The sequence below is a fragment of the Chinchilla lanigera genome, unplaced genomic scaffold (assembly GCF_000276665.1).
Source record: "Chinchilla lanigera isolate Chin_1 unplaced genomic scaffold, ChiLan1.0 scaffold00134, whole genome shotgun sequence".
NCBI lineage: Eukaryota > Metazoa > Chordata > Mammalia > Rodentia > Chinchillidae > Chinchilla > Chinchilla lanigera.
The window spans coordinates 3,216,527-3,232,652 of NW_004955535.1; the positions used below are offsets into that span (position 1 = coordinate 3,216,527).

Here is a 16,126-nt window from a genome sequence, read left to right on the forward strand (position 1 = left end):
TCAATAGCTTTTAACTCTTTAAAATTATTTTGGGTTCAAACTATTTCGGTGGGCTTTTCTTCTTTAAGTATTGTAATTACTTATTATAAGTTCATTTTCAAAAAAATGACACGGTTCTTGCAGTGTTGTCCAGTTTGGCACCAGAGTAGCTGGGCCCATAGGCCCACATCACTGTGCCAGGCTATAAATTGATTTCTAATCTAACCTTGCCAATGGCACAGTTCTAGTGCACTGAAAATACTAAATTGAACCACCGAGGGAGCTTTGAGCCTCTGTTGCAAGTAATTTATTAAAAAAAGAACATGTTTTGAGGTTAAGGAAACAAAAATACTAACTTTGAAGTGAGATACTTGAAAATAACTCATAACTTGGCAAAAAAAAAAAACTTCGAGAGATGGTAAAAAGCTGTGTACATAGTCTGAAGTTTATTGCATCTTAGCTATACTGTTAAAGTGTTGAATTGCTTCAAGTTTATAAATGTGCCTATGGGTGCAAGAAGCTTTCTTGGATTTCATTTTGATTGGCAACTTCTAGGTGAAGATGGTATGATGTAAATGATTTTGTTTATAAGAACAGAACATACATTGCTAGTGTTTGACACATTTATGTAGTCAGCCGCCTATATTGGGCATCTGCTATCCTCTAGGTAATGCTGTTCTACTCCAGAGACTTCTGGCATACAGTTAAACAAGATATGGTTGCTGCCCTCAAGGAATATTATTCTCTAGTGAAAAAGATGAACATAAATCAGTAACAGTGTAGTGGGATTATGAGCCAGTTACAAATTGGCACAGCATCCTGTGTGAACTGTGTACATGATGGACTAGAAAATGATCTCATGACTCCATAAAGATTTTCTCCAGTTTGCTGCATTTTTAAATCTCCTATGTTCAAAAGGAATGATGCTTTGGGCCAGTTATATGGCTCTTACTGCTTAAGCTTTCACGACAGTCATTATGCCATACACTCGGATATGTATTTCCCAAAAGATTGTGTTCTGTGTTAGGAACAATTTAGGTGGTAAGATCACATAAGAACTTGCATTTCCTAAAGGGCTATAGTTGACTTAATGGTTGTCACGCTTCATGTAAACATAGTGGTGATTAACTTAGTCTATAAAACTCTGTTCAGACTAGTGTAAGTTAGAAACAAACCCTCCTTGTGGGAATATGGGCTGCTCCTGAGAATTGAGCTGGTACCAGTAAATCAGTACTAGAATTGAGTTGGACATTAGGCACTGTGTGTAGCTATTTGGTACGGTATTTTAATTGGTGCAGTTCTCTTTTTTCAGACCTTTTCAAGCAAGTGGCAAGTTCAACAGGATTCTGTGACCAGCGCAGGCTGGGCCTCCTTCTGCATGATTCTATCCAAATCCCAAGACAGTTGGGCGAAGTCGCATCTTTTGGGGGCAGCAACATTGAGCCGAGCGTCAGGAGCTGCTTCCAGTTTGTAAGTGATTCACTCTCTTAAGTGATATGTTTATTTTTTTTCTATTTTAAAAACCTCACTGCACCAGAGTTTCTCACCGTAGTTCTTTTGTAGGCGCTGGTATAGGATTGGGGATCTTAGGAAGCTCTTTAGGAAGCAGCTGCTGGGATTGCAGGTTCTGGGAGCGAAGACAATGCAAAGGCAGGAAAAGACCTGGCCATTTATAGCAGGAACTCCAAGGTTTCTAAGGTGTTAGAAGGGAAAGGAGTCTGCAGTGGTTTAACCAGGCAGGAAATAAATCTTGGGCCACCGAAATCCATTGTAAATAAGGAAATGACCTTGGTAGGGGAGTCTCTTAGTCTCACCCCCAATTACGTTATTGTGGCTTCCTTTATAAAGGCTGTTGGTAAATAGTTAGCATAGTTATCTCCTTTTTGGCTTGAGCTGGATGTGGCGGTGCATTTCTGTAATTCAAGCACTCTAGGTGGGAGGCTGAGGCAGGAGGGTCACAAGTTGCCTGAACTAACTAATGACTTAATTGAGACCCTGTCACAAAATGAAAAGGGCCGGAAATGTAGGGAATGTAGCTCAGTGTGAAGGCTCTGGGTTCAAGTACTGCCCAAAAAAAAAAAAAAGAGAGAGGGACTTTGGTGCTCTAACATACCTCTACTATTCTAAAGCCTTCATGGTGGCTCGGTATAGTCTTTTTTTGAGGGGTGGGAATCAGTGGTGGCAATGGAACCTATCTCCTCATATGTGCTATGCAAGCATCCAGTCACTGAGCTACATTCCCAGCCCACCCTACAGTCTTAAAATAAGATGTGAGGTTGGTACTCTTTGCCAATGTCTGTCTCTGGATCAACACTCCTGCCCATTGCCGTCTCTCTCTCTGTCGTATGTTTTCTACACCATATTTAGTGCTCCAGAAACACCCTGTTCCTCCCAGGACCTGTGCAGGGCCACTGATAGACATTTAGAGTGCTAGCATTTTTTGTAAGGTAAATAATGCCACAGTGAACATCTTCTTGCATTTAGCTCTTTCCTTTGAAGTTTTTTCCTCAAGATAAATTCCCCAGGAATATGAATACCAGACTAACAGATATAAGTATTTTTGTGGCTTTTGATATATATTACCAGCTGGCTTTTCTGCAAAAGTTGTTTTTAATTGTAATGCCACCAGCAGTAAAGGAGTAGAGTATTCGCAGGACCACATTATTCAAAGTGTTCTCATTTTTTCTAAAGGCTGTGAGTGGTGTTTTTTTTTTTTTTTTTTTTTTTTTTTTTAATGAGGTTTCTCAATCCATGGTAACCCCATTAACAATGGCAGACTTGTACAAAATGGAACTAGCTGTAGAAGCAACTGGGTTGAACCTGAAGTTTTTTTATTCTTTTTCTTTTTTTTTTTTTTTTTTTGCTTTTAAACAATAAACTAAGATAAAGCTACAACTATTTTCTAGGCAGAGCCCTGTGGATAGTTAGATATTTAAAGCACTTGGAGTATTCAATAGTTAATTGGGCAAACTGCACACAAAATAAGCCTACTTATGTAGAGTAGGATATATGCTGTGGACTGTTTTGCCAGTGATGGAAAATTTGCTGTAAATGTGAAACAGATGTGGAAGAATAAGAGCATTTCCACCTCATACCCAGGCCTCCAAAAAGGTGAATAGATTGTTACTATCTAGATTTTTTACATGTTGCTAGATTAGTATTGCTACTCCAGAATGTAGATACAAGTAACGTTCATATAGTAAATATTAATGACTACAAGTAATGTAGATTCATTCTGTTTTTAAAATCCATTTGTACATTAATGCGCAGTGGTGTGAGGTTCTTTTTCCTAATCTTTGTCTTCCCTTTCGTCAAGTTCCAGTTACTTGGTGAGTTCTAGTTGTGGAACTCATCCACACTCATATGCACATATCTGTGTGTACATGTGTATGTCATGTCTTGGGTTGAGGGTAAGAATCAGGATACTGATTTGCTGACAGGTGTCTATTCAGAGATGGTCCCCGCTGCAGAGAACTGGGCTGTATTCAGGGGCAGCTGGGAATTTTGCATCCTGTCACCCTGTGGAACTGACTCATCAGATAACCACCGCCACCCTCCCTTCTGTCCTTAGGTTTGGTTGTCAGGATAAGGTGCTGCTGAGCAGAAGCTCTGCTTTCCCTGGGGTCGTCTCCCATAAGATGACACCAGTCCATTCCACCTCTGTTTGTTGTTTCCTTTTTTCTCCTTCCTCCCTTCTTTTTTTTTTTTTTTTTTTGTTCTTTTGGGGGTGCTGGGGACTAAACCCAGGGCCTTCACACTGGGCTACATTCCCAGCCCCTTTGTGTTTTTCATTTTGAGACAGGGTCTTATGAAGTTTCCCAGTTTCCCAGGCTGCCTCAGGCTTGTAGAGCTCAGGGAGTACAGGCATATGCCCTCCCTGTCGCATCACTTTGCTGGGATACCTCTTTTCCCTGAATCCACATCTCTTGCTGGGTTACTTCCTGTCTCTGTAATAGCAGCCCTGTCTTCTGAGTGCCAAGGCTTGGAACTCAGTCCATCCTTGCATATTCATGGAAGGCCTCCTGGCCAACCAGTCTCTGAGTTTTTGGAAACATCTTTTGTAAGCCTGGGGAAAAATCAGTCAAGAGATGACAGTGGAACAGTAGTAACAGGTGGCTTTTTATTTGCTTGTTATTTTGTATTTTATGAACTGTCTTCTTTGAACACTTAGGAAAAAACTAGTTAAGTGCTACCCCACAAAGAAACTTTTTCCTTTGACCATACTGGAGGTTGAACCCTAGGCATTTGCACTGAGTTATATCCCCCAGCCCATCTTATTTTTTGTTTTGAAATGGGAGGTCTCACTAAGTTACAAAGTTACATAAGCTAGAATTTGAAATCCGCCTGCCTCAGCTTCCTAGAGAGGTACGATTACAGGTATGTGCCACCAGGCCTGGCTAACAAATAGCTTTTGTTTGATTCCTTTCCATTGCTACTCTTATGGTTTTTCCAGGCCTTCTGATCACATGTGAACCTTATTGCACCATTTTCCAGAGAGCTTCCAGGCCACACTCCAGTGTCTTGCATTGGTTTATTGCCCCTTTACTGGTTTGAGCAGAAAGAATTTAACAGATGACACCATCCTTAAAAATCTCTAGCTTCTTTCCATTAGGCACTAAATCAATCATATTTTTTCTGTGTAGCCCTTGGACCTTTCTTAATGTGTTCTATAATGAGTGCTTTGAAATGCTGCTTTCGCTGCCTTGAAACAGCTACTCCCTGCCATTTCCACTTACCAAGATTGCAAGTGATATTGTTACTGTTGCTCCCAGCAAAACTTTTCCTTCGTGCACGTGAATTCACTCATGAAATCCTCACGGATCCTTGGAGGGTAATAGAACAGGCCTGCTTTGGAAGTTTTGTTTTTATTGTTGTTCGAACAATGATCTGTGCCCTATCCTTTAGCTGATGGTAGAGTGATTCGTAGTGTATTGTGCTCACCCCGACATTTGTCGCTTCATTCTCAAATCTGTAGATTTCTGATCATCTGCTCCCCAGCCACCCCAAGGTGAAAAAATAGATATTTCTTTTAGCCCTGGGTAGAATGAGAGATATGCTATAATGACATAGGCGACAGAGGGGAGATGAGTCGAGGGGAAGAGGAGTAGCTTTGTAATACTGGCAAGTTGGATGTTTATGTAGGATGAGGTGGTCTTATTACTTAGATTTGGGAAGCTTCTCAGTTTGTAGCAGTTTATAATCAGATTGAATGGCTCCATTGTAAATGCTTCCTTTAGAATCCACATCCTGGCCCTGGCCCGCTTTTCCTCAGGCAGGTGATCCAGGGAGGTCACCTTGCCTTTCATTATGCAAGGAGCAGGAACATGCAATGTTTGCTGTAGGGAAAGATAACAGCAGTGCAGATGCCCTCTGCCCTCTGTTTGAAGTGGACGACCTTGGGAATGTGACCGAGCTGGCTCCTTCAGCAGGCTTCACTCAAAGGCTGCTATTTCTACCGGCCCAAAGAACCAGCAGTAAAGTTCCTGTTTCTATGACGTATTTGTTCCTTGCGTGGTGCAAGTTGACTTTGGATGATAGTCCTTTTATGTCCTTTGTTTCTTGTCACCAGCTGGAAAACTTACTTTTCTTTCAAGTTGATACAGTCAAAAAGGCCCTGAATCTTCAGATTCAGACAAAGGCCCAGGGGTGGTAGGGAAGGAGGTATGTTTTTCTGTACCACACTCTCCGGATGGTCTTTTAAAGGTCTGTGCAGCCCGTATCCCTCCCTACTAACCACTCAAAAGAAGCAATCACCCACCAGGTCTAAATAGATATTTTTGCCTTGCTAAAAATCATTATATGGAGGAAAAGCCTCAAGGAGCTGTGACTGACAGAAAATGATTTCTTTTTTGTTGTCTTTTTTTTTTAGACAGGGTTTCACTATGTAGTTCAGGCTGGCCTTGAACTCACTTTGTAGCCCAGGCTGGCCTCAAACTTGGAGCAATCCTCCTGCCTCAGCCTCCCCAGTGCTGGGATCACACGCCTGCACCACCAGGCCCAGCTAAACATGACTTTAAAATACTGTTTTTCTTTTTTTCACACTCTTCTCTTGCTTCTTTTTTAAAGCTTACATTGGCATCGTCTTCCAGTGTTAAAGGCTTCCCTCGCCTCTGCATTGAACTTACATGTCAATATAGAAGAATGGACCATCCATCCTGAGCCAGTTCAATTAGGTGTAAACTCATACTGCTTTAATTTCTTATGCAATCTAATGAGTAGATGAGTTCAGATTTAAAATTCTTAAAAGCACATTTATTGTAACAAATTGTTATGTATTAATACTGCAGTTTTCAATAAGATTGACTTGTGTTGCATTAAAAAAATCATTATAGGTCTTTAATTATCCCTTAAGCCAAGACTCAAAGACATTCTTGGTACACTTTAGATATACATGATGATTGCATTCATCATAGGGGACGTCTGCTTCCCTTCCTCTCTCTTTAACCCTTCTTCCCCCGCTTATTTACAAAAGCTTTATTTCCATTTTTTCCCTCTATTTTTTTCTTGTTCCTTCTTTCCTTTTCCCCTTCCCCCTCCCCTCTGTGGTTATTGAAAAGGAATATGCACAAAGACTTTATGGCTTGGACAGTGATATCTTTGTTGACACTAAGTGAGGCAAATGGGATCTTTTTCTACGATAGTAGCATGCCACAGTCAGCACATTTACTGGAAAATTGACTCTTGGTAATGGTAGAAGTAAAGCTTTGAAACCAGATTGATTATGTATGTATGTATTTATTTTCGCCTTACCGGGAGTTGAACCCAGGGCGTTTTCACTGAGGTACATCCCTCACTCGTTTTATTTACTTTTTTGTTGTGGAGGTAGGATCTGGCTAAGTCAAGATGCTCAGGCTGGGCTCGAACTTGCAATCTTCCTATCTCAGTCTCCCCAAGTGATGGGATTACAGGAGTATGCCACCATGCCTAGCTGAAACTAGTTTGTTTTAGAAGGTACATCAGTTCATGAATAGTTAGGTTGTCTTTCTTTCATATCCCTGGTAACAGCACTGTTGAGAGAGTAGGTGAGCTTTCTGACATTACTAAGGCCAGCTTGCCCTAGTAGTGAATTACACTGACTGCCTGAAGGAACACCCTTTTTTCAGAACGGCCCAGAGAGACAGAATGAATATATGCTATGTTGTGCAGTTATACCAGGTCATGGCTTTAACCGCTCACTTTCAGGTACTACACTCAACTGATAAAGGGTTAATGCATTATATTAATTGTAGTTGGTAATAGGATGACAAGGATAAATAAATGTCCCTACTGTAACACACACACATAGGCACACACACACACACACACAAAACTTTATTTAAAATACTTCAAATTGCAGGTGTCTAGTCTATTTTCAGATAAAGCAAAATAATATCTTTAGGTGGGAAAACTATACTTTTAAATGACTCCAGGTGAATTAGGTATCTGTAAATGGTGTTTGGGAAAGCACAGAGAAGTACCTTCCCTGTTCCCCATGCTAGGCTTTGCAGTATTTTCTTCTGTAAACATCTTAAGGACTTTATTATTTAGATAAAATCGAGTATACCAACTTTATATTCAATATGCTTCACTTACAAGAACTAGAATGTCAAAATCTGTTTATTCTACATCTGTTTTCTGCCTCCTGTTGTATTCATGCATTCAAAATGAATATGTCACTTTCTCATCTGCCTTCTGAATTTTTCTGTTCATATGAAAAAAATGAATATCATCTCTGCACAGTTGTACTATAGAATGATATGGAAATGAGAATAAATTACACTCTCAATTGTTGAGAACAATATACATATATGTATCTCACAGATAAATAATAAATCACTCCAGCATATCGAGGATAGTGAGTGACAGCATGATTAAGCACATAAGCCCTCAAGCCCTGCCATCTGGGTCCACGTCCCAGTAGTCCCATCGGCTAGATATGTGATTAGGGGCACATTTCTTAACCTTCCTGGCCATGAACTCTTCGTGTGGTTATGAGGTTGAAATGAGCCAACAGGAAAAGTGCTTTGAGATGTGGCACATACATCGTAGGTGCCCGCTGAGAATTAGCTGAGATTATCGAATGTGTACTATAACATGAGCCTATCCTGCCAAGATTAACAGTTCTTTTTATCTATAACCGAACATCTGTGGATTCAATTTAAGGTCCTTGAGATGCTGTGTCTCTAGATGTTCAAATGCCATGTCACGAAACTTTTCCCTAGCCAGACAGCATTGCACAGGCCAGTTAATCCCATTTTATATTTTCAGTCCTAAAAATAACTCTGAAAAATCCTACATTTTTAAAGTTTCCCTTGACTTTTTACTCACTACTCAAACTATTAAGTTGGCCTGTCTGGCCTTAGATTCCATAGACATTTCTTTTACATCCCTTTTCGCCCCTTTTCAGACTGATGGATAATTGCTAATAATGAAGCAGTTTGTAAAAATTACTACAGTTTGGGATTCACAGAACTTTTCCCAGAGCTGAAAGTAGACCTTATAGTCCAATTCAGAATTGCATTTCACAAAGACAGAAAGCTGACAGGGGACAGCTTTGAGCTCCTCTTAGGGATACTCATGGGATAGTTAAAATTCCTGCAGTTTTCAGGGAAAGACCATTTTTCAGAGTGGTATTCACATTGTCTTGAATTGATTTTTTTTTTTTTTTTTGGTATTGGGGATTGAACCCAGGGCCTTGCACATGCTAAGCAAGTGCTCTACCACTCAGTAACATTTCTGTCCCCTTAAAAAAATTATTTTGAACCCATATATGGTGGCCCGTACCTGTAATCCCAGCACTTGGGAGGCTAAGGCAGGAAGATCTTGAGTTCAAGGCCAGCCTGGACTACCTAGTGAGACCCTGTTTTGAATTTTTTTTTTCATTTTGAGACAGTCTCACTAAATCACTAAGCTGCCCTATCTAGCCTTGAACTTGGTTATTCTCTTGCCTCAGCCTCCTTAGTACCTGGGATTACAGGTATCTATCACCATGCTTGACTGACTTGGTTTTCTTTTCTCTCTCTCTCTCTCTCTCTCTCTCTCTCTCTGTCTCTCTCTCTCTCTCTCTCTCTCTCTCTCTCTCTCTCTCTCTCTCTCTGTCTCTGAGATAGTATCTTGGTATGTAGTTTATGCTCACCTTGAACTCACAGTGTTCCTCCTGCCTGATCCTCCTGCCTCAGCCTCCTGAGTGCTGGGGTTACAGGCATAAGCCACATTTGACTCTTGACTACTGCTTTTCAGTTGTTGCTGTGTTTTAAAATTATAAGCTACTGTGGGTTTAGCCTCATGATTATCTTATTTGCTGTGATTAGTTTGGTTAACTTCTCAGTGTGGAGCAGTAGATGTTTTCTTTGACTGTGTTGTGAAGATAGGTTTGTGTTGTAGTTAGAGCAGGAGTCATGCATGCACTTAACATTAAGGAAAGTACACGTCATTCTGTTTCTCCTTTTTAACCTCTCAAAGTAGCACTTCAGGGGCTGGGGATTTAGCTCAGCGGCAAAAGCACCTGCCTGGCAAGCGCAAGGTCGTGAGTTCGGTTCCCGGTACCGGAGGGAAAAAAAAAACAAAAAAAACAAAATCAAAGTAGCACTTCACTGGGCAAGGAATGTAGCTCAGTGGTGCAGCGCTTGCCTAGCATGCAAGACTACCCTGCGTCACCACCCCAGCCCTACAGATAAATAATGTAGTGCTTCACTGTCAAGAACAAATCCATCTTTCTGCACACCTTCCTTCTTCTCCCTTTCTTTCCTAGAAAGGTTCAACTAGAGGTGCTAGTGAGGAAAACAGAAAATCTTTTGAGTGATTGCATGTAATATTGTGGATCCTTTTCTACCAGTTCACCATTAATTGCAATTCAAAATGAAACTTATCCTCTCCAATCATGGAAACAAGGAAATATGAGTTCAACATTACCATCTTCATTTTTATCCATGCTTATTCCTGGATTTCTTTTGGATAGGAAGTTCTTTATAAAGATATTATTGAAGATAAATGGAAAAAAAGCCACACATGATGGTGCACACCTACAATCTCAGCATTCTAGGAGAATGAGGCAGGAACATCACAAGTTCAAGTTGGGCCTGGGAGACATAGCAACTTAGATCCTGTCTCAGAGTGAAAAATAAAAAAGGGGCTGGGGATGTAGCTCAGTGCCAAGGCCCTGGGTTTGATCCACTGTCTCCCCCAAAACACACACACACACACACACACACACACACACACATACGGAAGTGCAAGACTTCCTCCTGGGTTATTCGTATGTTTATCCAAGCTCCTTAGCATATCTTGATTTCCCAATTTAATAGCTAGGAGGTTTTTTATTTGAAAAAAATATTTTCTATTTTGCCTCTTTTTTTAAAATGCCATTTTATATACAGAGTAAAGTTTACTGTTTGGTGCCTGGTTCTGAGTTAGGACAAATCATATAATCAGGTCACCACCACCTAGAGTCAAGACACAGAACATTTCTGTCACCCCTAAAATTTCTACTGGCTCTCCTATTACTGTATTTCTTCCCAGTCTATGGAAAACACAACTCTACTTTTTGCTCCTTTAATTTTGCCTTTTTTCCAACTCAATTTTAGGTCATTGTAGGAGATATTAATGGAAGAGTTAAGTATATATTGTGTACTTTAGAGTAATTTGTCCTGCTCTGTAATTGAGAGTATATTTCCATGATAATTACAGATAGACATATGCACTTTACTACGTATGTGTAAAACTTTTCTGTTAAATAAGACCTCTGTAGTTTAAATTAATAGCATTGAGCACACTTAGAGATTTGCATAGATTTAAAATTACATCCCCTGGGGCCAGAGTGTTAATTGGTTTATTAGGCAGGTGAACTGAAGAGCTTGAGGTCAGGACAGTTGTCCTTGAACACAGAAATAAAGAGTAGATAGTCACCATGTGTTGTTGTTGGGCTGATTTTATCTTTAATGGGAGATTCAGAATCCTGATTAATATTTAGAGCAGTGACTGTTGGCCTCCAACTGCTCATTATCTTCAAAACTTTAAATAAAATACTAGATTGTCACCTAGGACAGCAGTTAAATGTCTCATCTCCTGAAGACATTTCTTGACCTCCTCAGTCCTTACTTCAAGCCAGAAAACATTTTATGGAGGTGAGGATTTCTAATGTATTTTTGAAGCTAGACATTCACAGGAAAGGATCTCAGGAAAGCACATCTAGGAAGAGTGTATGAGGGAACACTTTAGGAACCATGGAAGGACAGAGAAGCAGTCAGTACTGGGTTAGATTTGTGGAGTTTGAGAAAACTAATCCTGAGGTGCTTTTCACATTTTCTATCATTAACATTGCTATCGTTTCCTCTTCCCCTTCACAGTTATTAAAATTGCTTTTCCCTGTCCTCCTGCTTTGCCGACTCCCATGAGAAGTGACGTGGGAAGAACAATGATTCCCATGCAGCATTTTATTTGGAAACATTTCCAGCATAACAAAGAGTTGAAGGAATAGTGCAACAAATCCCCCTATGTCCTGCGCATCTATCTGTGTGTAACCTATGCAGAGCTTTATACCTTGTGTACTTTTCCCGCCCTCCCAGATCTCTCCACATGAGTGTATACTGTATGTGTATATACACACAAACACAGTTTGCCCTTTAAAAGTAAAGCAGCATCACAACCTCTATCCCTAAGCACTTCAGCATGCGTCTTTTTCTTAAAAAAAAAAAAAAAGCTCCAATACTTCTGTGCTATCATCACACAGAAAATTAACATCAATTTAGTAACACAGTCCACCACAGACTCCATGGTGAAGTTTTCCTGTTGCTCCAGAATGTTCTTTATCGCTGGCTCTTTTCTTCCAGCATCCAGTCAGGTGTTTTGTCTTACACTGGCTTTTCACGTCTCTGTACTTTCATTTATCCTTGAATAGTCTCCTAGCATTTACATTTTGTTTTGTTTCATTTTGCATTCATTGACATTGACATTTTTGAAGAGTGTAGGGCAGTTTTCTTGAAGAACGTCTCATATTCTGGATTTTTCTAATTGCTTTCTCCTAATTAGATTAGATAAGAAGTTTTTGGCAAGAAGACTGCAGTGGAGATGCCGCCTACCCACTGTGTCGCACCTGGGGGGAGAGAATAACACCTTTGTTCTTACTGGCAGCAAACACATTACCTTGCTGTCTACCGGATAATTCTGCTATAAAAGAAAACTTTTTCCCTTATTTTTTTTTTTGGTTTTTGGTTTTTTTTCAGGTACCAGGAACCGAACTCAGGACATTGCGCTTGCCAGGCAGGCGCTTTTGCCACTGAGCTAAATCCCCAGCCCTACTTTTTCCCTTAGAAAGTAATTTTTGTGATATTTTGAGACTCTGTCAATGTACTATTCCTTAACAACTTTTACCCTATAGTTCTTGCTATTCGTTGATGGTACTTTTATCTAATTCAGTGGTGATCCTTGCCAGTATTCATTGTATTGGTAGTTGCATAATGATGATTTTCTAATGCTACCATTTAAAAATATATTAGCTGGTTTGCTTTTGTGAAGAAAACCTCTCCCCCTTCTTTCCCTGAGTGTCACCGTGACTTATGACATATGTCTAATAAGTACATTTCCATATTAACCAGTCTTTCACAGGAAGAACTAGTTCGTGTGACCAAAATATATGTGAACTGTTTGCCAATGCAGATTGAGGAACTCATAGATTTTTCTGGGTTTTCTTGTGTTTTCCTCTTTAGTACTTCATTGCATGTTGAGCTACCTGTAATAATCTCTGTATTTCATATATGTCCTAGCATCTGATAGCATGAAGGATATATATGGTCAAAAAAAGAAGGGAGAAAAGAGGTGATCAGAGGAGATATGACTATTTTTGTTGTTTTTTGTGTTTTGTTTTTTTCAGTGCTAGGGATTGAACCCTAGACAAGTGCTCTACCACTGAGCTACATCCCTGGCCTATGAGTAAGCATTTATCAGTGTTTCTGGATAGCTGCTTGGACCTTCACATGGCTCTCAGTAAATCAGAGTAGAACTCACTTTAACATTTAGCGCCCGGGCATTGTCTTAAGTAGGCCTTGCTTAGTTAGAGATTTCCGGACTTTCAAAGAATTGAGGACTCAGAAGGATTCAAAAGATTCTTTTTGGAGATCAGCCTGTGTTTTTCTGTAAGACATCACTTTTGTCCTTCCTTTATAATACTACCTTAAGCATCCACAGTTTAGTCTTAAAATAATGATCATCTTGAGTTGTTTCCTTAACCTCTGTGGGTCTTTTCTCATCAGCAACACAAAGTTAAAAGATTATCTCAAGAGGTACTTATCTGCAAGTTTCTTTGATTATATGCTAAATGTTATGAAAAGAGAAAGGAAAATAGATTACTGTACTTATGTCAGATCTTGGCCTTTATCTGCAAAGTCTTACCTGGTCTTCTGGTAATTCCTCTTGTAACAGAGCTCTAAGGTATAACAGTCTTGTAAATAGAATGTGACCTTTCACACGAAACAAGCAGTTCTCTGCACAAAAGTAGCATATTCTGAGAGCAAGATGTGAAAAAGCATTGTATGATCCTTTATGCCCAGACTCTAGTTTCCTGAGCAACTCAAAGGTAAAAGATAAGTATCTGTGTCTAGGACAATCAAAATGTCACCTTCCTTCTGTTTGATTTGTTACATGCAAGTTTTGTATAGTTTTATACAGTTTTTTTTACCACTCATTTGATTTTCATAAAAATTGAGTTGTTTGGAAGAAGAGGCATTAATATTCTTTACAACTTGTTCTTGTTCCACCTTTTATGTTCGTTGCTAGTGTAGACTTCTCTCTTATGTAAAATATTCCACTGATGCCCTTGGTAGATTTAGAGGTTGTTAAAGAAACTGTAATAAGAGCTCAGGAAACAGCCAGGAACTGTTTGTCCTATACTGTCTGACCCTGACTAGCCATTCTCCTTGTAGTTTTAAATCTTTGTGTACAGACTGTAATTCACAAAATAATTTTAATCAACTTAAATTCAGCCAATCTTTCCAAACACTTGGGCTTTTAAAAATATGGGCCAAAAATTTGTTGTCGGATCTCAATGCCATTACCTATTAGCGGTGGCAGTGATGTTGCAATTGTTGTTTGGATTTATGAAAGGAACATCTTACTAGTGAAAATAGCAAGTGAAAATAGCAAGGAAGGAGAGACGAATATTTTAAGAAATCTATGCTTTATGCCCAGGATTTTCCATAAATTTACCTTTTGCTGTTAATAAGAATGTTAAAAATGCTATTTGTGCATATATATGTATTCTGTATTTGTATGGTTAGTTATTATTTTATTTGTATGGTTAGTTATTATATCTCCTGAAAGGGCAAAAACTCTGCCAAGTAAAATTCAAAGCTATGCTCTCACGCATGCGTGTGTGCGCACGTGTGTGCTCGTGCGCGTGTATACACACATGCATTCTTCCTGTGGTTGGTCTATCTTATCTTGCTTGAGATAATTATTTGCCATGATTAAATAAATAATTTTCTGCTACTGCCTAACCCCGAATAGATTATTTAGACTTATCTATTTGAGCAGGAACATAGTGTCAATTGAGAATTTATAATCTTAGCATGTTTCTTGTGATTTGTAGTTTGGGGTTTGTTACTTGTTAGTCCTTTTTCATGCCCCTATGGGTTTTTTTTTTTTTTTTTTTGGTACCAGGAATCGAACTTAGGACCTTGCGCTTGCCAGACAGGCGCTTATGCCACTGAGCTATATCCCCGGCCCCTCGTTAGTCCTTTTTATTCTTTCTCTGCCCAGTATATAAACCCGTGGGGCATTTCTTTATCAGTTATCAGTTCAACAGGCCTAACATAGCATCTACTTTCTGTCTTGGTACCCTGCAAGGTTCCCAGTGAAGTCTGCTTTTCAGTTATTAGTGGTGAACAATGTTTGTCTTACTTAGTTCTAACGAGTGAGCTGAGCTTGTATAAGATGTTTACATTGGGGTGAGAGTGTCTGAACCTTGGTACTCCTGACACTTTGGCTGAAATAACTCTAATTCTTTGTTGTGGGGCTCTGGCCTGGGTATTGTGGTATGTGTAGCACGATCCTGGCCTCTGTCTACTAGATGGTAGTAGACCTTCCCCCAACCCCAAGATGCTATAACCAAAAATGTCTCCAAACATTGTTGGATGTCCTGTGGGGTACAGTATCATCCCTGGATAAGAACCACTGACCTAGAATGCGGCTTACCTGCCTGTGAGGTTCTTTTCTAGGTCCTCAGTGTGAATTTTGTATAGTTCTGTGGTTGAAGTCAGATTGTTTGAAACTCACCTTCTAAGTCTGGACATAGTCTATTAGCTTTTTGGATGTGATACCATCACAAAGAGATATTTATGTTAAACTCTTTAAATTTTAAACTTTGGGCAGTTTGTATAAATTAATTTCAATTTGTTAAGCATTACCATGGTTTTCATAAACCTTCCTTTAAAAATATGATATATAAGTGTTTGCTGGCTGCGATGGAGGGCTTACTAAGAAATCTTCCAGTTGCATTTCTTTTGTAGCCTAGAATCAGTGCTATTATCCTGGGAGAAATATGAATATTTAGATTGGCCTCTTGGTGGCCAGTTGGCCCCTCAGTACCCAAGAAAAGCCCTTGACTGTAAACTTATTTAATACCCTTTGCATGTATTACATTAGTAGCGAATTCCCTTCACTAGAAATTGCAGATATCTTTGTACTTTGTTGCATTTGTATCAAGGTGACATTTATATAAAACCACCCCCTAACATGCTCTAACTGAGCAATTGTAATGAGAGGTACTTTCTTTAGGCTCCCTGCTCTGGATACTTTTGCTAGGTGAAGATCAGCCAAAAAGGATTACCCAAAGGATAACCCAAGATACTTCCAAACTGTAGTATCACAATGGAAGGAGCTATGATAACGTTCTTTTTTGAGTGTGCATGCCATGGAAGAAGAAAAAGGAGTTATTCTCCAAACAAAATCAAAACCAAAGAAAGCCAACAAACAAAACTATACTTGGGCCCAAATGGCCTAAGTGATTTTGCTTAAATGGCTTACAACTGGCATTTAAGGGCGAGGGCAAGGTCAACTTTAATAAGGAAAGAATATATCTAGGGGCTGGGGGTTTAGCTCAGCGGCAAAAGCGCCTGCCTGGCAAGCGCAAGGTCGTGAGTTCGGTTCCCGGTACCAGAGAAAAACCAAAAAAAAA

At 39.6% G+C, this 16,126-nt stretch overlaps 1 protein-coding gene across 6 annotated transcripts in view; it reads left to right on the forward strand.

Moving 5' to 3' along the window:
• Dmd (dystrophin) overlaps positions 1–16,126 on the forward strand; it is a 2,013,932-nt gene that overhangs the window by 1,933,443 nt on the left and 64,363 nt on the right. For all 6 annotated transcript variants that reach the window (XM_013507710.1, XM_005410485.2, XM_005410486.1 and 3 more), the window contains one exon: positions 1,292–1,449. In XM_013507710.1, the coding sequence (XP_013363164.1) occupies positions 1,292–1,449 (158 nt within the window). The remainder of the gene's footprint in view (positions 1–1,291; positions 1,450–16,126) is intronic.